The 23,552-nt window shown below is 41.2% G+C and overlaps 1 protein-coding gene and 1 long non-coding RNA gene across 3 annotated transcripts in view; one reads left to right on the top strand and one right to left on the bottom strand.

Annotated features, from left to right (window-relative positions):
• Positions 1-3,481: 3,481 nt before the first annotated feature.
• Positions 3,482-23,552, top strand: part of Snx7 (sorting nexin 7) — an 87,440-nt gene continuing 67,369 nt past the window's right edge. For both annotated transcript variants that reach the window (NM_001190156.1, NM_029655.3), the window contains exon 1: positions 3,482-3,674. In NM_001190156.1, coding sequence (NP_001177085.1) covers positions 3,513-3,674 — 162 coding nt within the window. In that variant the 5' untranslated portion in view covers positions 3,482-3,512. The remainder of the gene's footprint in view (positions 3,675-23,552) is intronic.
• Positions 10,271-16,573, bottom strand: Gm52614. The gene is made up of 3 exons (XR_003954545.1): positions 16,204-16,573; positions 11,071-11,183; positions 10,271-10,923 (listed from the first exon to the last, which is right to left on the bottom strand). It is a non-coding gene; the product is annotated as a predicted gene, 52614 (long non-coding RNA).

Here is a 23,552-nt window from a genome sequence, read left to right as displayed (position 1 = left end):
ACCATTCCCAGGCTTCCTTTGGATCTCTTCACCAATGAGGCTTTCCATTCATTGACAACTCAACCCAGTCATTTGCAAGTAGCCATGATTTGATATAGATTTAATTTTCTAGGCTTTTCTCTCTCAAGGCAGAGTATACAACCAAATGGCATACTAGAAGAGCAGTTCTCAGCTCGGGGGGTAGTGAACCCTAGCAAAACTATAGTTATGAACTAGCAACATAAATAAATTTACAGCTGGGGCTCACCACGACATGAGGAACTATATTAAAGGGTTGGAGCATATGTACTCACTGATAAGTGGATATTAGCCCAAAACCTAGGATACCCAAGCTATAAGATACAATTTGCTAAACACATGAAACTCAAGAAGAATGAAGTGTGGACACTATGCCCCTCCTTAGAATTGGGAAAAAAAAACACCCATGGAAGGAGTTACAGACACAAAGTTTGGAGCTGAGACGAAAGGATGGATCATGTAGAGACTGCCATATCCAGGGATCCACCCCATAATCAGCATCCAAACGCTGACACCATTGCATACACTAGCAAGATTTTATCGAAAGGACCCAGATGTAGCTGTCTCTTGTGAGACTATGCCGGGGCCTAGCAAACACAGAAGTAGATGCTCACAGTCAGCTATTGGATGGATCACAGGGCTCCCAATGGAGGAGCTAGAGAAAGTACCCAAGGAGCTAAAGGGATCTGCAACCCTATAGGTGGAACAACATTATGAACTAACCAGTACCCCGGAGCTCTTGACTCTAGCTGCATATGTATCAAAAGATGGCCTAGTTGGCCATCACTGGAAAGAGAGGCCCATTGGACACGCAAACTTTATATGCCCCAGTACAGGGGAATGCCAGGGCCAAAAAAAAAAAAAAAAAAAAAAAAATGGGAATGAGTGGGGAGGGAAGTGAGGGGGAGGGTATGGGGGACTTTTGGGATAGCATTGGAAATGTAATTGAGGAAAATATGTAATTAAAAAAAAAGAAAAGAAAAGAACTGCTGTACTAGAAGTGTTACCTCCAAGGAGGGTGCACCTTCATCACTCTCCTCAGGTTTGCCCCTCAGTGGGACTTTTTATCTTTTTCTTCACCATTCTAATTGCTATTAGCCTATTATGAAGACTAGCAATCATGCAAATATTCTGGGAAATAAAATGACAGGACAGAGTTTCATTATGGTACCACTACTCAAAGGTTTGGACCTTGTTAATTTAAAGGCTTTAGTACCAAATAAGAATTCCTCCATTGAAGAATCCTGCAACAGCCCCTTTTAATGGGAAGCAGAGATTTCAGGAGTCTAATAGAGCAGATAGCAGATACTGAGTGATGCACATACTGGACAGGCTTCTCAGAGGCGTTCCCCCTTTTCAGCTAACAACTCAAGTCCTGGGTATCTGAGGCACAGTGGACTTGTATTTTACATTAAGATGGGGTTGAGTATCAGATTTGCCTGTTGGAGACTGAGGAGTGAATTAATTATAGTAGAATTTTCCTATTTCCTCTTATTGTCCTCCCCTTCCCCCCTCCTTTCATCTTTGATGACAAGGATCAGTATGATTTTCTCTGCCTTGTGAAAATTCATGATACCAGATGACTTGAGTCAAGCATGGGGGATAAAGGAATAGAACAATGGGACCATTTTTAATGACAATTGTAGGGATGTTCTTTAAAAAAAAAAAAAGCATAATGCTGATATCAGGGACAAATCAGGGATATCCTTGTCCATAGCAACATGGGAAGGTGGTTTGGCTGTTCAAAACCAGACAATACTCCCCAATGTATTTACATTAATGCACAGGGCATGTTTTAGGCTGTGATTTGAGCTGTGTATCTGCCATTTTTTTCTATTGATCTTTCAGAGTCTCTTTTATTTATTTATTTATTTATTTATTTATTTATTTATTTATTTATTTTTTTATGCTGTCTGGGTAATTCTGTGAGTCACAGTATCATTAAGAGTTTCCTGGTTCAAAGTCTGCCAATTAGAAACTTCAGACGTCTCTCCATAGCGACAGTAAGATCAGAGAGGAAAACATAAATTGTTTTAATAACTTGCATCCTTTGTAGGGCTCAGCAAAGAGTCATTTTGAATGAGTATGTCTCATAATGCGCTTTACTAAGATATTTCATGGTTCTCAACCTAAAACCCATTATGGTTTGTTTACTAAGGAATGTAAGACACACAATCTGTATGATAAAACCAAAGGAGAAACTGGGACCAGACTGTCATTTCACAAGTCTTACTAAAATTGATGGGACTATAGATAATTCCTGGAAGACTGGCAGAACACAGTATTTTGAGGACACCAACCATAAGGCAAAGGAACATTTTGTACATTTAAGTAGCCGGTGACCAGGCTGGATGCTATGTGGGTCATATCCTGAAACACACTGGAGGTCCTTAAATAGTTAAAAGGGGATATATTGAGGAACTGTCTCAACCAGAAATAAAAATATTTAAATTGGGAAGCTTTTTATCTGTTTCCCCTCTCTGTTTTCTTTTTTCAACCTATGTTATAATTAGCTGGCCTCAAAGTGCAAGTCCTCTTGCCTCAGTCTACCCTGTGTTGAAATTACAGTCAAGCATTCCCATATTTGGCTCTTACAGGAATCTTCATTTAGAAATTTAAAGAGAGAGAGAGAGAGAGAAAGAGAGAGAGAAGACCAAAAGGAATAAATAATAAAAATGGAAGCTAGTTCTAACATATATCAATTAGTACTCAATTTTTCATTAACTTTGAATCTATAAAAACCAAGCAATGAACAACTAAATAGTTCCAGCTTTGCACTGGCTGTATGAAAAGGCATGCAAGATTGTTTCTTTCTCCTTGCAATACCCAGGGCTGCTGGCAGACCTTGGAGCTTGGAAACATTCTTGCACATTAACTTCAGGAAGAGTTCCAGGAGAAAGCTATGTTAGAAAGTAGCTGAAAATAATTGTTCAGCCTCAGCTTCCTTAACTCGACAGTAAAAGGACAACAAAATCCAATCGATGGGAAAAAACAAACAAACAAACAATTGAAAACCAGGAGGTTCAGATGTCTTTAATTTTTGCATTAGTCTCTGTAAAGACAGACTTGAGAATGGGAAAAAAAGTCACAACCTGGGAAAAGGGCACTTTTCAGAACAGGAAATCAAGCTGGGTCAGCTGGTTGTGTATATAGATCCTGCCACTTCACGCACAAACCTGGTGGCCCTTGGCTGTGTCAGGGCGAGAACACCACCTCCTGTCCTCTGTATCTCCATGGCCCACCCTGGCGGTGTTCCTAGAGTCAGAATTTAAAAGTCGGGCTGTAGATCTGAGCCAGGTTGTGGCTGGGCAGGCCCCACCGCTCTCCCGCCCCGGCCCGGCCCGGCGCCGCGGGCTCCCGCAGTTCCGCGTCTGCGCACGGCCGAGGGGCAGGAGCTGGGCTGGCCAGGGAGGCGCAGGGCGCCTCGGGAGCCAATGGGCGCGCGCGGGGGAGCCGGGCTGGCAGAGGCGGCCGGCTGGGCGCGCACTGCCGGGATGGACGGCGAGCGCCTGGCGTCGGGCTCCTCGGAGCTGGCGGTCGGGGAGAGCCCGCGGGGCGGCGCCCCGATCCCGAGTGGCAGCGGTTCCTGCAGCCTGCTGCAGGCCGATGTGCTGGATCTGGACGAGGACGAGGACGACCTGGAGGTGTTCAGTAAGGTGAGGGCAGGGGACGTGGCCATGGCCGTGGTGGCGGGGACTGCCTGTCCAGGGAAAGTTCCAGGGTGACTCAACTCTCCAATGGAGCTGGAGCTGGGGACAGTACCTCCAAGGCTGAACTAGTCGTTCCCTCCTCTTCACTTTTATCAGTGGCAGGGCCAAGGCTCATGGAGTCTGAAAAGTTCTGATTTTTTTTTTCTCTCTTCGTCTTTCCATTTTTCCTTGCTTGACAGCGACATTCCTCACCGTGTGCGGGTGGCCTGAAACTGCTTCTCCCTCCCCCCCCCCCAGCTCCTCCCCCTCCCCTAGGCTTCTTGACAATCCTAAAGTCCAGGAGAGCAATTGTGATTGCCTTAGTGCAGGGAGGTGGTTTTTGATTTACTGTTGTTATGTGTAAATGGGAGAGTTGAGTCACATTCTAAGAGAGTCTGGAAACCTGTGACCATTGGGTGTAGAAATCCTTTCAGGATTGAGAAAGCCTAGCCTCTACCACAGGCACAGCTGAAGACTTTAAATTGGGCAGTTATTCTGGTCCAACCCTCAGCTCCAGTCTGCATATTTCCTTCCCATTTGCCTTGGAAATCTAGCCTCAAAGGCGCTCCCTGGCTAGTGATATAATTAGACAGAAATGGACATACCGGCAGTAGTGGTAGACTTGATGCAAACTTGCCCTTCCTGAAAGTTGGAAACAACAACAAAAAAATACCTTTCTTTTGGCACAGTCCCAGTGTCACAGCAGTTTTTCAAAAGTGCTCAGTGGGAACATTGGATCAATGACTATTCAGTAGTGACATGTTGCCTTGAGATGTTACATGAGCCCACCAACTTAAAACTGTTAAACAGAAGTTAGCAAGTAACCAACACCCTTGGACTCCAGTGCGGAGCTCACAAACATCGTTTTGCACCCCTAGAGCATGTGAGATTGGACACCCAGTTGCATTCTAAGTAGATGGTATATCAGTTATGTGTGCTTAGTCTTTCTTTGTATTTGAATTATAAAACTGGGATTATTTCACATTTAGTTTCAATACTATCAAATTTTAATATCAATGTGTGTGTTTATGCACTCATACCTTTGCGTGCATACATACTCTCCTTTGTGCACAATTGGAGATCAGAGCTCAGCCACCATGTGGGGTCCAGGGGATTGAATCCAGGTCAACGGGTCCCATAGCAAGCACCTTACTGAGCCATCCAGAGTCCCAATACTGTTTTTTTTTTCTTTTCTTTTCTTCATTATACACACACTTTATGTTCAGATCAGTGTGAAACGTACAAACGTGAGAATGGAGTGTTGAGATTGGAAGTTGTCTATCAAAATAGTCTGGAATTGCTCTAAACTCTCCAGGTAGCCTCTTTTTTTCTAGGCTTTGTATCCCAGGACTCCCTTGGAAAATCCCCATCTTAGTGAAGCCCTGTGGTTAGAGATGCTTCTGAGGTGGCAGAGCTATTTATTTGCGTGGGTCCACGGGAATGTTGGGGATTGCTGAAGTTATAGATGTTCTCTGTGAGAAGGAAATGACGGATTGAAGCCAGAAGCCGTTTGAGAAGCACATTCTTCTGACATTGCGTAAAGCAGTATCAGAATAGGGGAAATCTCCGCAGGAATCCAGCCGTTCGCCGAGCTTTCTTTTTAAAGGTTATTATTGGAAGGCATACACTCCACAGACAGCTGTACTGGTGGTTTTGTATTCGTCTAAAAAAAAAAATATGGGTTTCCAGACCTTGTATGTTGCAGACATGCACAAATGCTCCCAGCCTTCTCGCTGCTGCTTAGCTTCTTGGGCTTGCTGCCTAGAGACCGTTAAGAACTATGCCCTTAGAAGTTGGAAAGGATGGGTGTAATACTGGTTAAAGTCTACAGAGAACACTATGCTGGAAACCTATTCAGTTACTCCCAGGCTCATTCCAAGTTGTTAAAACTTTCAACCATTAACCACCATTAGACAAGCAAAATGATGAAGGATTCCATTGGACCAATTCTTTCCATATTCCTTCCTCCTCTCCTCCTCTCAGGAGCTCTTCTACCATCCAGCCTACTCCAGGATGGAATCTGTCCAGGAGTTAGAAAGCCAACTCTCACTGCCCCATAGTGCTTTAAGATTGGTGACATTTACTTTGATAAGTCACTTTTTTTTTTCTGTAGACTATTTGTGAAGCCATTCTCTTTCAGATCACTCTAAAGAATAATCACTTTGACTGTTGAAAATATTTTCCTTCCATGGTATAGTCTACACACATGGCAAATACCTGTTCTTCTGTAAAAGGCTCTAAGTATTCTTGGGGAAAACATTCAGTATATATGTTTCTTCCTATCATACTCTCAAAACAAGATGCCAAAATGGACAGACACTAAGCAGCAAAATACCGCAGGGAGAATGGGAAGCAAAGCAACCTGGGTTGAGTTTTCAAAAAGCCACTGGGTAGTAATTGCTATCAAGTCTAAAAGAAGAGGGAAAAAAAGGAAGTGCAGTAAGGTAGTAAGTCTTTAAAAGAATAACTAAAGGAGACCGGAGAATATAGCCAACGGCACAGGGCAATAAGGTAAAAAGAAAATAATATGCAAATAACAGCAATCATGTAAAATTTGTCTTTGAACTTGGCCACTAGGAGATAAAAGAAAAGTTACCTGAAAGAAAAGAGGCTAGTTCCTTACTTTTGGCAGATATAGACATGTGTTATACAGGTGTCTGCTTTGTATACATATTTACATGAGCTTGTGCACTTGAGGACTTGAGGTTGACTTCCAGTATCTTCCTTCCAGTATACTCTCCACCCTGTATATTACAAGGCCACCCAGTGAGGTCAGAGCTGGCATTTTTGCTAGTCTGGACAGGAGAGCCCCTTTATCTTTCTCCTATGTTGGCATTAACAGGCTACTTCCTGTTAACTAATTGGCAGGCTACTTCCAGCCCCACCCTGCCTTTTACTTTGGTTCTGGAGATCAGAACTCTTAATAATTAAGTTGTACAGCTAGGACATTACCTGCTGAGCCACCAGGCAAGTTCAAAGTCTCTTTAGGGACATGTTGAACATTATTTGAAAATTACATATACACACAAAGCTGCCTTTATTTTTATTACACACCATCACATCTACTTACTTTTGAGATGTAGGACTTGTACCTTCAAATACAATAGGTCAATATGCTTCTAAAACATATTAGACCAGGATGCATCAGTGGTAAATAGTGCTTGCTGCTCTTGCAGAGGTCCCCAGCACCCATGTGGCACGGCACGACGTGTAAGCACCCTCAACTCCAGGACACCCTCGTCTCAATAGACACCTCCACATCTACACATGCACACACATTCACACATAGTCATATGAACTAAAAACCAAAAAAGCTCTTAAAAATGGACCATAAAGAAGTTTTGAACTATGAGGACCAGGGGCAGATCTAGTTACAATCTCTATCAAGGCCACAGAATGGGTCACTTTGTATTTTGTTTATAAACTTTGGAAAGAAAGAGCTGATCTATAGAAGCCAATATATCTTCTGTGAATATGGAAACTTTTAGATTATTTTATGGTTAAATAGAAGTTTAATAATAGATATGTTTATTTTGGAGGGGTTTGAAAGAATACCACATTCTTGTATAAAAGGTTATTTTTGAGAGAAAATACAGTATCATTATTGAGACACTCAACCTTTTTATTACTCTAATGGAATACCTAAGACTAAATCACTTTATGAATAAAAGGACTTTACTTATCACAGGGTGCTAGTGGCTCAGGGATATGATTATCAGCTCAGCTGGGGAGAAGGCCTCCTGTACTTCATCTGGGTGGAGTACAGGGAACAAGGGAACTATCACGTTTCCGAAAAGGAAGCCAGAGGGACCAGGAGAGGCCTCAGTATGGTTTTATATAAAAGACTCTCTTGAATGAGCCAAGTCTGTATCCCATGAGTACTCATTTAAGCCTAAGCATCCCTCAGCAAATCTAACCTTCTTCGGGTTCCACCACCTCCAGTAACCACACACTGACACAAAGCTCCTAAGACCATATGAAAACCACAGCAATGACAGAGCGACATACTATATTAGCCAACTAGTCTATCAGGTATATATCGATCTATATAAATATGTAATGTTTATAGCTATAATATAATCCATTATACTATGTATATATTATATATCATATAATAAACATTAATTATATATGTATCATGTATCACATATTTATTATATAGTAATTATATATTATATTATGTATCATATACCATATAGTCTCTATTCTCTTTATTATGTATTTATAATTATACAAATATATACATATATATTTATATATAAAAAGTTTGGAAATCTATATACTTCATGTTTTTTTTTCCCAATCTCTGTTTTGTGTTAGATGCTCTAACAGTAATTACCCTGATAAAAATCAGAATTTTCTTTCATTATTTAAATGATATATTCATGTAGGGACTACTTATAGGATTTATTATCTATATTAAGGTACAAACAAGGTCAAACAAGGTCCAGGGAAGCACTAAGTCTAATAGTAACAGAAATCCATTTGCATTGCTCTGCTGTAAAGGGAGGAGGCATAAAAACTGTTGCAGGCTGGAGTTGTGGAGAAGGGGGCCAACTGTACTTACAGAGCAATTCAGCCACAGCCAGCAGGGTTGTAGGGAGGTAGAGAAACAACATGGAGCATGCTTTCTGAGTTCCCCCTTGACCTTCACTGGGTAACATGCTCATGTTTTTTGCCAGGAAAGCTGCCACAGTGAGATCATTAGAGGGGCAAGCCTTCTAGCATAGAGCACTTAGAGGGAGCCCAAGGTTGAAAATGAAGGCTAGCTTGGTTAGACCATACGGATTTCCAAAAGGCAGAGAGTAGCTTCGGATGAAGCTTACTGCTGTGCATCTCTCAGTTCACCTGCTCATCTGTGATGCAGCCTATCATCCTCTATCAAGCAACACACTCTGTGCCTCTTTCCTGGAATCTCTGGGTGGAGAGGCTGTGACTCTCTTAACCAATACCAATTCTCCTGGTATGATAGAAACAGTGCTTTACTGGTTCTAAGGCCAGTTCATAAAAATGACCACAGAGTCTTCTTTGTCTAGAGGAGCACTGTCTGAAAAGCCCATCCATGTATTTTCTTCAGATCTGCTATCTGGTCAGAAACACTGCAAGAGGCTGTTAATTTATATATATATATATATGTTTCAGACTGCTACATTTTTTATATTACTTACTTATTTTGAGGAACTGGATATTGAATACAGGGCCTTATGCATTCAAGGCAAATATTCTACGACTAAGTGCTATTCATAGCCCCTAACTGATGCAAATGGATGGTTTGTTCCATAACAGTAACAACTATAACAATTACCAAGCCTGTGTAATGTCATCAGCATTCCCATCTTAACAAGTTTTAGTTGTGGCTTTGGGAGCAGAGCTGTGGCATTTAATTGGGCTGAATGTTAATTAATGAGGAAGATTCTGGTAGTCATTGTAAGTGAGAATACAGCCAAGGCATCATCTTAGTGGTTAGGACCAGAGACATCTTCCATTGCCTGTACTTGAAAACCTGGCTCCACTGATTGGACAATTAGAAAATTGTTTCTCTGGGGAAGGCCATTTGATGGCAGTGACTCAGATGAAGACAAACAGTAGATGTGAGAATTCGATGAATGTCTCTGTCCCTCTTTACTTAAAGGCCTGTTTCTGTATTGTGACTCAGAGAGATGAGAGTAGAGGGGAGGTGAAAGAGACAGAGGGAGGGAGCGAGGGAGGGAGGGAGGGCAAATAACTATAGAGCTGATCATTCCTGTTCCACCCACTGAAAATTCCTCTGCAATCACAGCTCTCTTACATGTGAAGTTCTCTTGTATATATATATATCTTTTCCTAAATGAAGGAAGGAAATTATGAAATCCCCATATCCTCAGTTTGAGTTAGCGTATGTGATCAGTTATAATATTAAAGGAGGAAACATCAGGCTACGTTGGATGAGAACTTTTTATAGGACTGTTTTATAGGTAATCATTTCATGTGGATTTTGGTGCCTGGAAGATCAATATATAGAAATTACCACAGTAGTCCGTCTAAACAAATGCCACTTTTTCAAGGTCACAAAGAACATTCACTGTGCTGTAACTTGAGCTGTCTGTGCCTCCTCTGAGGATCTTCCTCCCCCCTGCTTTGACAGGGACTTGGGGAGGCCTTGATAGACTTGTGTCAGAAAAGGCAAAGAACTGCTGTCTCATCTCCAAATGAGGGTGCTCTGTGCATTCTCTGGAAAGCTGTATTAAGGTAGAGCCTGCGAAGCTGCCAAGGTGTATTTCTGAACCAATGCCATCATCTTCCATGGACACTGCAGCTGACAGAAGTTTTGCTACATACACCATTGCTCTGCCTGTGCCCTGCCCCCACCCACTGCATGTGCCCGGAAGGAGAATAAGCAGTGGTACTTGCTAAGGTTGTGTTTGGGCAATGGTAGCTGTAAAGAAAGTCTTCAGGAGAAGCAAAGTACTTTAGCTCAGGAAATACTTGGGTTTATTCTTTACTCTTTATGAAGAGTCATTGTAAGGTGGGCGAGTTAAACATTTACAGTTTGAGGGTCACAGCCAGGACTGTAGAGCAAAAAAAAAAAAAAAAAAAAAAATCAGTCAAGGGTCATTCAGTTCAAGGTTGAGTTTTGTCATTGTTTGCTCCCACGGGAAAGGATTCCCGGATAGAAGTGTTACAACTCCACTCCTGTGGTGCAGGTGTGTGGGTGTGGGAGTGTCCCCCGTGTCACTATTATAGCTCGGAAGGGAAAGATATCCTGCCAGAGCCAAGGAATACCACACAATCACACTGCACAGCACACAATTGAAGATTGTCTACTTGGGTGAAAAGCAGCAGAAGTCTGAGCAGGGTTTATAAAGGGTTTCTTGGAGTGCAGGAGTGAAGCTTCCAGGGTGGCCTGGGATTGAAGGGATGATATGGCCTGATCTTGGGGAAGCTCAGGGATTGATGATTTTTTTTTTCTGTATGGTGGGGTGGGGGCATTCTTCTGCCTTGAGTCTGAGAACATTAGGGAAGTCTGGAGGTTGGGGCATGGCCATTAGAGCTCCTCAGAGACAGAGTCTAGCCACTGGAGCTCCGTAGGGGTGGGGCCCGGTTCCCCATTCATATAATGTATAGGTGGAATCTGATGACTGGAATCTCCAAAGGTGGGACTTGCACACTGCAGAAAAAGATGTCTTCCACTGATTCAGGAGTTGTGCTTAGCCAACAAGTTTTCTTGTTGCAATTTCTGAAATGAGAAAGGTTACACAGTGCCAGTCTGAGTCTTGTCACTAAAAGTGTTAGTGATAGCAGAGGAAAGCAAGGTATGACTTATGAGCTATCCTTCTCTACTTGAAAGAGGGGGTTCCAATGCAGTTTCAACATACCATATTACCTGGAGGGGCAGTGGAAACACATCTTCAGTTGATGGCATGTCGGGGTCCAGCTGTGGCTCTGTGTCCTCAGCTTCCTCTTTCTCAGGGTTTCCTGATGCCACTGCACACCGGGCTGGGAGGATAAAAGGAGTCTGGAATGAGTGGGGTCTGCAGGAGCCAGGTCAGGCTGGGAGTGAGTGGAGGTGGGGGTGGTGAGATTGAAGGCCTCCTCCAAGAATCTTACTGTTCCAGCTCTTTTAGGCTAAGGTCTTCTCCGATGATCTTCAATGAAACAGCTCTTAGATGATCTTAGCTCGTGCTTTACTTCATTGGGATGACAAAGGGCTATATATATATATATATATATACATACATATATACATATATATTAACTTTAGAGAGTAGGAAAAAATTTCAGGGTGAATGAAACAATTGGCTGGAATTTGAAGAACTGGGAATGCCTCATTTGCATAGAGAGGCTTCATCCCAGCTACTTGTTGGACAGATTCTTGTGTGTGGGGGGTGTTGAACTTATGGGTTTGCCAAGGTCTACTCGCCCTTCCAGGTAGAGGATGTGGGTGGGTTAGGCTCCTCAGACAAGGTCAGTACTTACATGCTTTTACATGAGTGTAAGCATACTCATGTGTGTATGTAGAGGCCCCAGGTTGATCCTGGGAGCCATCCTTCTTTGTTCTGCCTTCTTTGTTTTCCTTGAGATAGGATCTCTCAGTCAAACCCAGAACTCACTGACATGGCTACCCCTTGCTAGCCAGTTTGCTTTGGGGATCTACTATTTCTGTTGAGATGACAGTTGGGCATCCATGCCCACCTTGCATTTATGGAGGTTCTGGGCATCTGAACTCCAGTCCTCTCACTTAATCACTGATCCATGTCCCAAACCCAGTTTTATTGTCCTGCCTTTAGAATTAGTGCTGCATTATACTCTCACTGCCCCAATCTGAGCAGTTACTTATGTGCTGTCACAGTTACGCTTTCCATCGCTGTGAACAGACACTATAAGAAAGGCAACTCTTATAAAGGACAACATTTTATTGGGGCTGGTTTACAGGTCTAGCCCATAATCATCAAGGCAGAAAGCATGGCAGTGTCCAGGCAGATACAGTGCTGAAGAAGGAGCTGAGAGTTCTACATCGTGTTCCTAAGGCAAACAGCAGAAGACTGTCTTCTAAGCAGCTAAGAGGAGAGTCTTGAAGCCTACTCCCACAGAGACACACTTCATCCAACCAGGCCACACCTCCCAACAGTGCCACTCCCTATGGGCCAAGCGTATTCAAACCACCACCTTTGAGAATGACTGATAGAGCCTTGGGCTGTTTACTCCCCTCATCTGCCTATCTTGTATTGGGTGTGCTCACACACTCTGGTCATGTTCCTGATGATCAGGACATGAACTAGTTTTGCTCTATTCTCTACCCTGTTCACTCGATATCTTGATGATCAATTGAACATCTTTGGACACTTTGCTCCTTCTTAGAATTGGGAACAAAACACCCATGGAAGGAGTTACACAGACCAAGTTTGGAGCTGAGACAAAAGGATGGACCATCTAGAGATTGCCTTATCCGGGGATCCATCCCATAATCAGCTTTCAAACGCTGACACCATTGCATACACTAGCAAGATTTTGCTGAAAGGACCCAGATATAGCTGTCTCTTGTGAGACTGTGCCGGGGCCTAGCAAACACAGAAGTGGATGCTCACAGTCAGCTATTGGATGGATCACAGGGCCCCCAATGGAGGAGCTAGAGAAAGTACCCCAGGAGCTAAAGGGATCTGCAACCCTATAGGTGGAACAACATTATGAACTAACCAGTACCCAGGAGCTCTTGACTCTAGCTGCATATGTATCAAAAGATGGCCTAGTTGGCCATCACTGGAAAGAGAGGCCCATTGGACTTGCAAACTTTATATGCCCCAGTACAGGGGAACGCCAGGGCCAAAAAGTGGGAATGGGTGGGTAGGGGAGTGGGGGGGGTGGTTATGGGGGACTTTTGGGATAGCATTGGAAATGTAAATGAGGAAAATACCTAATAAAAATTTTAAAAAAATAAATGCATGAATAAAGACATCTTTAAAAAAAAAAACTGTTTTAAAGTACAGTGTCTTAGAACCCATTGCTCAAAGGATGACTCAGACTCCCGCCTCTGCACAAGGTTCTCTGGTGGTGATCTACTTCTACTGCCTTTCCACGGGTGAGCAGGCACTGATTTTTACCTCTGTGTAATTATTGTTGGAGCAAGAAAACAAAATTCTTCTTGCAATTTATGGTGTGACTTAGAGATACATCCTCTCAGAGTTTAACTCTTCTTTCCATACATATTGTTAATTTCTTTCTGTTCTATACTTTCGTTGACACTTTGTGAACGGCCTGATATCAATGAATTCTGCCTTATAAATAGATAATTTTTCTTCTCTGTAATGCTTTTATTGCTTGCATGTTCCCAATAAGCTAAGGTCATTGAAGGTAGGAGAGTAGAACAATTAAATACAGAATGTTTGGTATTTAGTATCCATTTGTATTGGCAAAAGATATAGACCTTGACAGTTTTAGATTTATAGACCCAATTATTAACAATAACTTGCTAAGGATCTAGTTCCAGCAAAGTCAGATTGCCTTTTATTGTTTTTTTTTTTCCTCCAATCCAGATATAAAACTCAGTAGAAGGAAAACAAATTATTCTTAATCAGTGGTAGGTAATGTTATTTCCACATGGCAGAAAGCTAGCTGGGCTGAGCCTGGGTCCAAGATAAAGCTACCTCTTTGTATTGTATGGAAAGAGACAAATACCAAGTGTACAGATGACAGGAGAATCATTAACAAACTCTGTTTTGTAAAAGTATGTCACTAGCACCTGACACAGAGGGCTTGGCTAGAAGGCTGGAAGGCAACTCTGAATGGAAAGAGGTAAAATGGTAAGAGATGGGTAGTTTATAAAGCAAAGTTTAAGGCTGGAAAACCCCGTGCAGAATAGGGCGGAGACCTCTCCAGCAGACCTCTCCTCAGCCCTCCTAATGTTGCAGCCTTTAGTACAGTCCTTCATGTAGTACTGATCCCCAGGCATAAAGTTACTTTTTTATTACTTCATTGCTGTAATTTTTCTACTGATATGAATCATATTGTAAATGCAGGATCATCTTAGGCGACCACTGTGAGTCATTTGAGCCCCAAAGGGTCAGAAACCACTGCTCTATTGGGAAGGGGATAGCAGCTCCTTTAAGTAAACACAAGTGTTTGTTTCTATCTTCTTGCTCTGGAGCAATAGAGAAGGTGGTCACAGATACTTTGGGAGGCTGTTAACAACACTTTTAAGACTTCAGTGTCTAAAAAGGATATCTTATTCTCTGCAGTTCTATGTTTTCATCCTTGAGGGACCTAGTGGTGTCCCCTGGCACATCTCTGTAATAGCAGCCTGTTGCAGATTTTTAAGTAGGTAGAGGAAACTCAGATGCCTGGCTGTTCGGAATCTACCTGCTCCATGTGCCGATTTATTTATACTCTGTGCATTCCGGAGAAGATGTGCAAATAAAGTATTGACATCATCACCTCAGATATATATATATATATATATATATATATATATATATATATATATATATATATATATATTTGAAGGTTTCTCAATTAGTTGTTGGAAAAATCATGTCATAATAGTAAGTTGCCTTTTTTTTGTTTTTTTTTTGGACAAAATGCTTGATTAAGTCTGGTAGTATATCTATCAACCTTGATGGACAGCACAGTGTTAGCTGTAGTGTAGATAAAAGACGGAAATAAAATTATTAGCAGATGCACTGAAATCACTAGAGCACAATAAGATCAGAATAATTAAGCCAGTAGTACTTAAAATTAAAAAGGGTATATTAATCAAGTTTACATCATCATCATCATCATCCTTAGTGTGTGGTGACAAGAAGAAGGTATCAAACTCCATGAAGCTGGCTTTATGACATTTGTGGAGCTGCAAGTCAGTGTGGTGAGCTCATTTGGGTCCTCACATTCCAACCCCCTGCCTCAGCTCTCCACATCTAGTTTTTTTTTTTTTTTTTTTAAATGTGTTCTTAACTGCTAAGCCATGTCTCTTGGTCCTTTATTTTTAATTTTTACGTAGGAAAATACTAATACATGATATGTTCTCTCTTTTGAGGACCAACTGTACTGAGGTACCTTTTACATACATTAAAATTCACCCATTGTTGTGAGGGAGGGAATTTCTTAAGTCAGCTCATTGAGCAAGATGGTGAATGCAAACGAGGCAAAGAACACTTTCGTGTCCCCAATAAGATCCATCATAAATCCAGCCAAATCCACCCACGAATCCACTACCTTTTGTCTTCAGAGACTTATTAATTATGAGTAGAACCATACCTGATATGGAATTTTATATCTGACTTCTTTAATTGGCAAGTTTGGTTTTATTTTCTTTGAGCCAGAGTCCTGTATATGTCTCAGGCTGGCCTCAGCCCCTCAGCCCTCTGTGTTCCTGCCCTGAATGCTGAGATTAAAGGCATGTAGCACCGTGGCCAATGTGCTGTGATATTTTTGAAGTGCATTTTTGTTGTATTTTTAATCATAATTGAAGATTATTCATTCTACTCTCAATTTAAATTGTTGTTAGATTTCGCGTTGTCTGAGGCAAGGTCTCAGGTAGCCCAGCCTGACCTTGAACTCATCATTCTTCTCCCTGGGCCTCTTCCATGCTAGCATTACATGCCTGTAACATTCCTGGCCACATGGGCGGTTTTATTGTTATGAGACGAATGGTAGACACTTAGGTGTTTCAGACGGAAAACAGCTTCATTCTTTAAAATTTGATGAGGACAGTATAAGGTTTGTTTCTAATTAAAATGGAAACCAATGGAAATCATGCTCTTTGTGACCAAAAATGTGTCAGATTCTTAGTAGATGTGTCTTCAAAAGAGAGAGAGAGAGAGAAAGAGAGAGAGAGAGAGAGAGAGAGAGAGAGAGAGAGAGAGAGAGAAACAAAAAAACCTTAATTGTTTTTCTTGTACAAAGACTCAGATAGTTAAAGGTGAGTGCCTGTTTCCACTTTTTGAGCATCTTTTTTTTTTCACTAGAGTATGCCACCGGACAGGGATCCCAAGGTCTCAATGGTTTATTTACAATGAACACTTACTTCTTGCTTGTGACCCAGTTTGCTTGGGCTGAACTGTGCTTCTCTGATAGGCTGTGAGTCTGCTCCACAAGTCCTCTTCATTTTGAGTTCATGCCAAGGAAATAGCTGATAGTTAGGATATGCTGTTCTTTGAACACATACCCTGATGGCAGTGGGCAATGGTTCTGAAATCTTCTGTTCAGATGCATCCTGCTGTCCAAGGCAAATCTCTGGTCAGACCTCCTGACTGATTCTCCTTTATCAAAAAGATATTACAAATTGCCTGGCAGTTAAAAGGTGGCATACTCCTTTTGCAGGAAGAATCCTGCTACCTCTGACCTTGGTCCTGTAGAAAAGCTTTAGGCAGCTAATACACTAGATCTTTCTGAAGAAAGAAAATGAAATTTGTAATCAAGTGTGAAATATTTTTAAAAAGGAAAAACTTTCCGTGAGATAATACATCGTGGAAGCACAGTTGAGGTTAGGTGTGACTGCATTTGGCTTTATGATTAATATCTGCTAACTGCCTAATACCTGAACTTAGTCCCAGTGAGACCAGAAGACACAGCTGCTCATCAGGGTCCTGCTATGTGACAAACACCTGGCTGTTTGATTTCAAGGACTATTCATTCTGGAGTCCTCCCCTCTCACAAGGACCTACCTATCACACAAAGACATGAATACCTAAAAGTCTAACCAACTTAGTACATTTTCAACTGTGTTGATCATTCTTTCATCAAAGCCCATTATCCATCCCTTGATCTCCTGTCTGTACCTTCAGCATTTTCCTCTTTCCTGCCTTGGATTAGTTGATCACTTACTGTACTTCTCTGTCCTCGAGGTTTAACAGTGACTTGTGAGTGTCTCCTTAGCAGAGCCTTAAAGAGCCCTCCCCTTTCAAGGCAGTTTTACAGCACTCTTCCTTCCTGCTCTCTCACCCCTTTTCCCAGCAAGGCTCATGATTCACTAAACCTACTCCTTTCTTCATTGAAACTCACTTCGGTTTTTGCTGTTGTTTGTTTTTTGGCTTTCTTTTGTTTTCTGGTATTTATAGACGGAGTGTGGCTAAGTAATTGAGTTGTACCTCAAACTCGCATGCCATCCTCCTGCCTCAGCTATCCAAGGGCCAGAAATAAAGTTGCATGCAACGGTATCTAATTTTAAAACAACAAACAAACAAACAAACAAACAAAAACAACAAGAACTCCAACGAAATTTGCCATTGCCTCAGAGGCAAATGCTCTTGTTTTTCTAGGGTTTACTTATTGTTTATAAATAAACGTATTACTTCCTTCCCACCTACCCAGCTAATATACAAGCTCCATGAGAGCAGAACTGATCCCAGTACTGAGCCTGCTTGCATCTTGAGCCCAATGCCAGACATAGAGTCTCATAATAGGTATTTGGTGAACATTCATTACATGAAATAAAACAGTAGGTGATTTATTTATTTATTTATTTATTTATTTATTTGTAGTGACAATGGTCATATGTTAGCTCTGTAAATTTTGGTATTCCAATGCAACTTAAAATCTGGATAGCAGTTAAATCACTTACCTGCATTGGGCTGTTGAGTGAATTAAGCAAAATAATGCACACAAATACTGCTCCTGCTTAGGAGACTCAGTGTGCCCCCACAGAGGTTAAGGTGGCTGCTATGTCTTGTACTGTCATCTACTTTAGATTTGTGAGGAGACCTGCATTGTACAAGCATCTTTTTGTCTTTCTGGAGCCTAGGCTTGTTTTAGAGAGTGGCTGTTGTGACAATCTATTGATCGTCTAGGTGGAGATATGAATTGTGACTACTTAGCTCAGTATGGGATATATAGCAAAGCTTTCCATGTGGTGATAAAATATAGGATGTAGTATACTTTTAATTTGGAATAAGTACAACATATATTTCTTAATTATTATTGAGAAAGATACTAAAAAAAATCTATAAATGTATCCTAAATTCTGTACCTCATGCATAATTCCTTTTTTTTTTGAGGGAGTTTTTAAATATTGAATGTGTCTATTTGAATTGTCTGTTGACTTTTCTAGTATGTGATAAGAATATATTAAGTCTTCCCAGAAAGTCTTTCTAGGCCCTTTGCCTGGAAATGTCTATCTAGCTACATCTTTGTTTAAGGGACTGGTTTTAGTTCAATATGTTGTAAGATCCACTTACCTATGACTTAAGAGCCCAGCCTGTGGGCTTGCTAAAAACAGTTCTGCCTACATGTCCCAGTCGAGTGTGCAGCATTGTGTGTCTGTAGGAGTCTTACTGCCAGCCTCTTTAGAAGATCTAGTTAGAGTATTTTTCCTGGCTTATTCTGTTTCCAGTTAGTCATCACCATATCCACAATTGGAAAGTTGGCTGATGTTTCCTGTATGCATCCAATACCCCAGACTGGCTTTTAAACGGCTGCTTTAGAAGGCTTGTTATCGTGTGCAGACTTAGCCTTCCTGGTGTAACTAACTTTGAAACAACAAAGCAGTATCTGTTATTGGGGCACACATGTGGATGCCAGTCATTAAAAAAACAAAATCCTAACTCGTGTCGGTAAATTTCATGAGAATACCACAAAGCAAACTAGTAGATAATTTTTCCTTAATCCTGACTCTACCTTTATTATACTCAAATGTACCTTTTTTAACTTTTAGGATGAGTTTTGTGCTGAGGATATAGCTAGGTGGCTGAGCATTTGTCTACCTAAATCATGCCATGGGTTCAATCTCATCACTACAAAAAGTGAAAAATAAATATGGATCTAATAGAACATTCCGTTGCATTTGAAACATACACAGTTTACCTATCAGGTAGATATCTATCTATAGTGTTTATAAAATAAACAGGGGTAGATATGCTTGGACGTATTTTTGTAAGTAAAGTTTTATTAGAGCAAAAGTTCACATGGTCAATTATATACTGTAACCAATTTCACATTATATTGGCCAAGTAGAAAGTTTTAAACAGAGAACAGATAGCCTAAGAACCTCCAAATATTTACTGTTTGGTCTGTTGGGGACACAGATAATACATATAACACCCACACGTCACATTTATTGTTTATTTATTATTTTCTCCTCTCTGCCCCTCAGTGATTCAAGGTAAAATATGACTTTTCTGAGAGTTTACATCTGACAAATGGAAGGTCAGAAAAGACAAATAACTTGACCAAGTTCACAACCCTGGTTGAACCTTGAGGTTATTAGCCTTTTCCTGAGTGGACAGAGTTTTTTTTTTTTCCTTTTCCTTTTAATGTCCTATGTCAGAAGCTTTTTTTGTGCAGCTATAATATAATATTTGACATTGGCCAATTTATAAAGAAAAAAAAATTGATGTAGTAGCTGGCTATTATTCTAAGATCAGGAAGCTTCATCTAGTGAAGGCTTCTTTATACTTCAGTTGGTGATGTAGATGGAAGGACAGAGCTGGCATGTGGCAATCAAATGCAGTAGGCAAAGAGCTGAGTCTCATCTGTCACCCTGCTCCCCAAAGAACCGGAGGAGCCCTGTGAGAATGGGAAATCTCCCGATAGGGCAGTGTGTGGCCTAATGAGTTAGCTCAATGGATTAAAGACTTTGCTGTTGAAGTCTGATGGTCAGAGAGAACCAACCCCTGAAAGTTGTTCCTTGACCTCCACCCATGGGCTGCAGTGTGTGGCCCCATACCACAACTCTTTTTAACAATATTGTTAGCCAGGCGCGTTGGCGCTCGCCTTTAATCCCAGCACTCGGGAGGCAGAGGCAGGCGGATTTCTGAGTTCGAGGCCAGCCTGGTCTACAAAGTGAGTTCCAGGACAGCCAGGGCTATACAGAGAAACCCTGTCTCAAAAAACCAAAACAAACAAACAAACAAAAAACAAAAAAAAACCGCAATATTGTTAAAAGAGTAGGTATGTTCATGGCTGCCCTATTGTGTAGTCCCAGGTCATACAGAACCTTTCTCAAAGACTGCAAAGGAGAAATTAAACTTCAGAAAACGCAGGATCTTACTGCTTTTCATTATCATTACACTGCTAATTAAATCTCTGCGTGAGCTTGGGTAGAGACAAAGCATGCTGTAATTATAGCATGCCCCCCCCCCCTCCGCCCAAAAATCATGTCAAGTAAAAATTATGCACAAATGTCTTTGTTCAGAATGTTACTGTAGAGTACAAAGCCCCAGGAAATGCAGGCATATCCACCACAGCACTGTTAAGAAATTAACAGATAAAAGAAACCGAGGAATGAAGTGAGGTATATGCATACGAGGATGTATACACTACCGAGAAATAAAAATGATGTCAAACAAGATTAGGATGTTGTGTGCTCCGCTATAGAGAATGGCCGTGCTAGCGTTTCCTCCGATCACGTCTCCGGCGCTCTTCTCGGGTCTGTCTCATTTATTTTTATTATTATTATTATAAGCAGGCAGATTGGAAGGATTTGTAAATCAAAACACAGCTGGCAAGTCTAAATTTAGATCTATCAAGATGAGTGTCCTTCTTTACAAAAGCTTCTTCAAGTCCCAGCTTCTCCAACTCCTTCCACTTGACGCACTTGACGTTGCGTGTTTTTTTGTTTTTTGTTTTTTGTTTTTGTTTTTGTTTGTCTTTTAGCCAGATGTCTCTTGGTGCTCCTGTTTCTCGTGCCTCAGCATTTTCATTCGCATGGCCCTTTCATGCCAGTATTTTGATTTATCACACTTCTCACATTGATTTCTCTTCCCCATCTACTTGTAAAAAGAAAATCGCTGTTTGGGCACAGATGGTAGATGCAATTTAGCATTATCAGAGTATTCATGTTATATTCATGAGTGATCCAGAGTAGCTTGTTAGTAAGGGCTATTAAGAAAGGACACCAACCCCCTCGCCACCAGAGAGGTCATGTCTCATCTTTGGTATTTTATCTTCTGAACATTCAATTACTGACAAGCCCTCCTGGATTTTAAATTTCAGTTGTAGGTTTCATTTATTTCACTTGTAGAATTTAGAAACTAGGAGAGAGACAGGGGCCTGGCCTGGGAACCCAATCAGAGTTGGGGATTAACCTATGAAAAAATTAAAAAACAAACAAACAAATAAAAACAGAGCAAGCAACTTCATCATGTATCTTCCTTCCATGCTTGCCTCCATCCTCCAGTGTTTACTATGTACAAAGGTAAAAGTGGAAACATTGTATTAGTTTGTTAGCGCTGTTGTAACAAATGATGTACAGACTGGGGATGCGGACAAAAGATAATGGTGCATTTCCTAGAGATTGAGGCCAGTAAGTGAAGAGCCTATCCCATGCTCCTCACCTCGGCTTTTTCTATAGCTTTTTCCTTCCTTCCTTCCTTTCTTCCTTTCTTTCTTTCTTCCTTTCTTTCTTTCTTTCTTTCTTTCTTTCTTTCTTTCTTTCTTTCTTTCTTTCTCTCTTTCTCTCTTTCTCTCTCTCTCTCTCTCTTTCTCTCTTTCTCTCTTTCTCTCTTTCTCTCTTTCTCTCTTTCTCTCTCTCTTTCTCTCTTTCTCTCTTTCTCTCTTTCTCTCTTTCTCTCTTTCTTTCTATCTGCTTTTCCCCATTTTACAAAATACCTTTTACAAGAATACCAGTTATATTAAATTAGGTGTCACTTTAATGAACTAATGATTTATTTTTCCTATTGTAATTGTGTGTGGGCTCTTCTGTGTATGGAGGGGTAGGAGGTGTTGGGGGGATGGGGGATGTGGGGTGGGGGTGGGGTGGTTTCCCATGGAAATCAGAGCTTTTGGTTTTCACTGGAGCTAGAGTTACAGGCAGTTGTGAGCCACCTAATGTGGGTACTGGTATCTGGACTCAAATCTACAGGATCACTGCAGGGGCTTGAGGCCAAATGAACACATTTAAACAGGTCTTTAAAGGCCTTGTCAGGGATACTGAGATAGGTAAGGTGTTAAAGTGCATGGATCTTAGTTTGATTCCCCTAAACAAACAAACAAACACCCCAAATAAACAAAACCCAACCAAACAACAACAACAACAAAAACAAACCAAACAAACCATAACCAAAACCAAGATGAAAAGAAACAAACAAAAATCCAGGCTTGGTTACATGCATAGAGCTAGGGAGATAGAGACAGGTAGATACCTAGGCCCCTGGCACTCCCTATTAAACCACCCCCTTTGGGGACCTCTGAGACAAACAGAGATATCTAAAATGAGGTAGACAGCTCCTGAGGGATGACACTTACTCTCCTCTGCTCTCTACATAGTCACACCCTCAAACACATCGGCACCCCCACATAAGTGCATCCACACATATGTGAGCATGCATGAACACACAGAGGCACACAAAGACCTTCAACCTAGGAGTTTAGAGAATTTGGGGGTTTAGGTGGGAGGGCACCGTTGAACTGATAGCAGAAAACAGTTATTGAACCAAGAATAACAACAGGGAAACACGCGTTTTATTTGTAGATGATTTTGCCATTTGTGACATTGATTTCAGAAGTCGCTTGAATGTTTTCTTTAACAGTGGACTGTTGCTTTGGAGTAAATATAGAACACAATGAATTTCTGCAATGTATTTGGCTTTCTTCTTTATTGTATATTCAGATCTTGGTTTTCTTGGTCTTGGGTATGTGTTTTCATTGAATTGGCAGTGAAAAGAGTATTAAATATAATTCAAGTACAGACTTGTCACACAGATCATTTCCCCTCTGCTATCATGTGTGTGTGTGTGGGGGGGGGGATCAAAAAGATGTTTTTTCAATGCTTAAGGGATTAAGGTAGTCTTGAATAACTATAGGTTTCCACATTGGGAGACAAGGAAGAGGAAGAGGGAAGGGGAAAGAGAAGGTGGAGATGAATCCTTTGTTAGAAGAAAACATATGTTAAGGATTCATTTTTCAAACCCACCAACCACAAAAGGTTAAATGGCTTAATTGCTTCTCTGTATCTCATTCCTTTCAGTTATTTATATCAAGGTACATTTTTAAGTAATGTCACCATATTTTCTTTTCTCTTTGTGGGAGAGAACAAATCTAAACCACGTTGGATAGTTGGTTTTATTGAGGTTTTAAGAGTGTTTTTTGAGTGATTCACGGTAATTTAAATCCGTCTACAGAAATCATCCATGCTGCTAAATATTCAGCCTGTAATTTTCTCCCTTTGCTGGATATGGGAGCATATTTTTATGACACTGCGCTGCATGCCTCAGAATTGTGAGCCTTCATAAGCCAGCCCAGATCCTTCCCACGCTACAAAAGGCTGCTTTTGCAGTGGAGAAAATAGAACACAAAATTACTTAGTAGGTAGAAGAAGTGGGCTGTGGTGAGCAGAGCCGTTGGGCACAAGGAAAGCTGGAGCTCAGAATTACATGCAGTGTCAGGGAAATCTCCAGGACACTGGCCTAACCAATTAAACCTCCCCAGTTTAGGAAATTG

This window comes from Mus musculus, chromosome 3 (genome assembly GCF_000001635.26).
Source record: "Mus musculus strain C57BL/6J chromosome 3, GRCm38.p6 C57BL/6J".
Taxonomy (NCBI): domain Eukaryota; kingdom Metazoa; phylum Chordata; class Mammalia; order Rodentia; family Muridae; genus Mus; species Mus musculus.
This window is presented reverse-complemented; position numbering and strand designations above follow the sequence as displayed.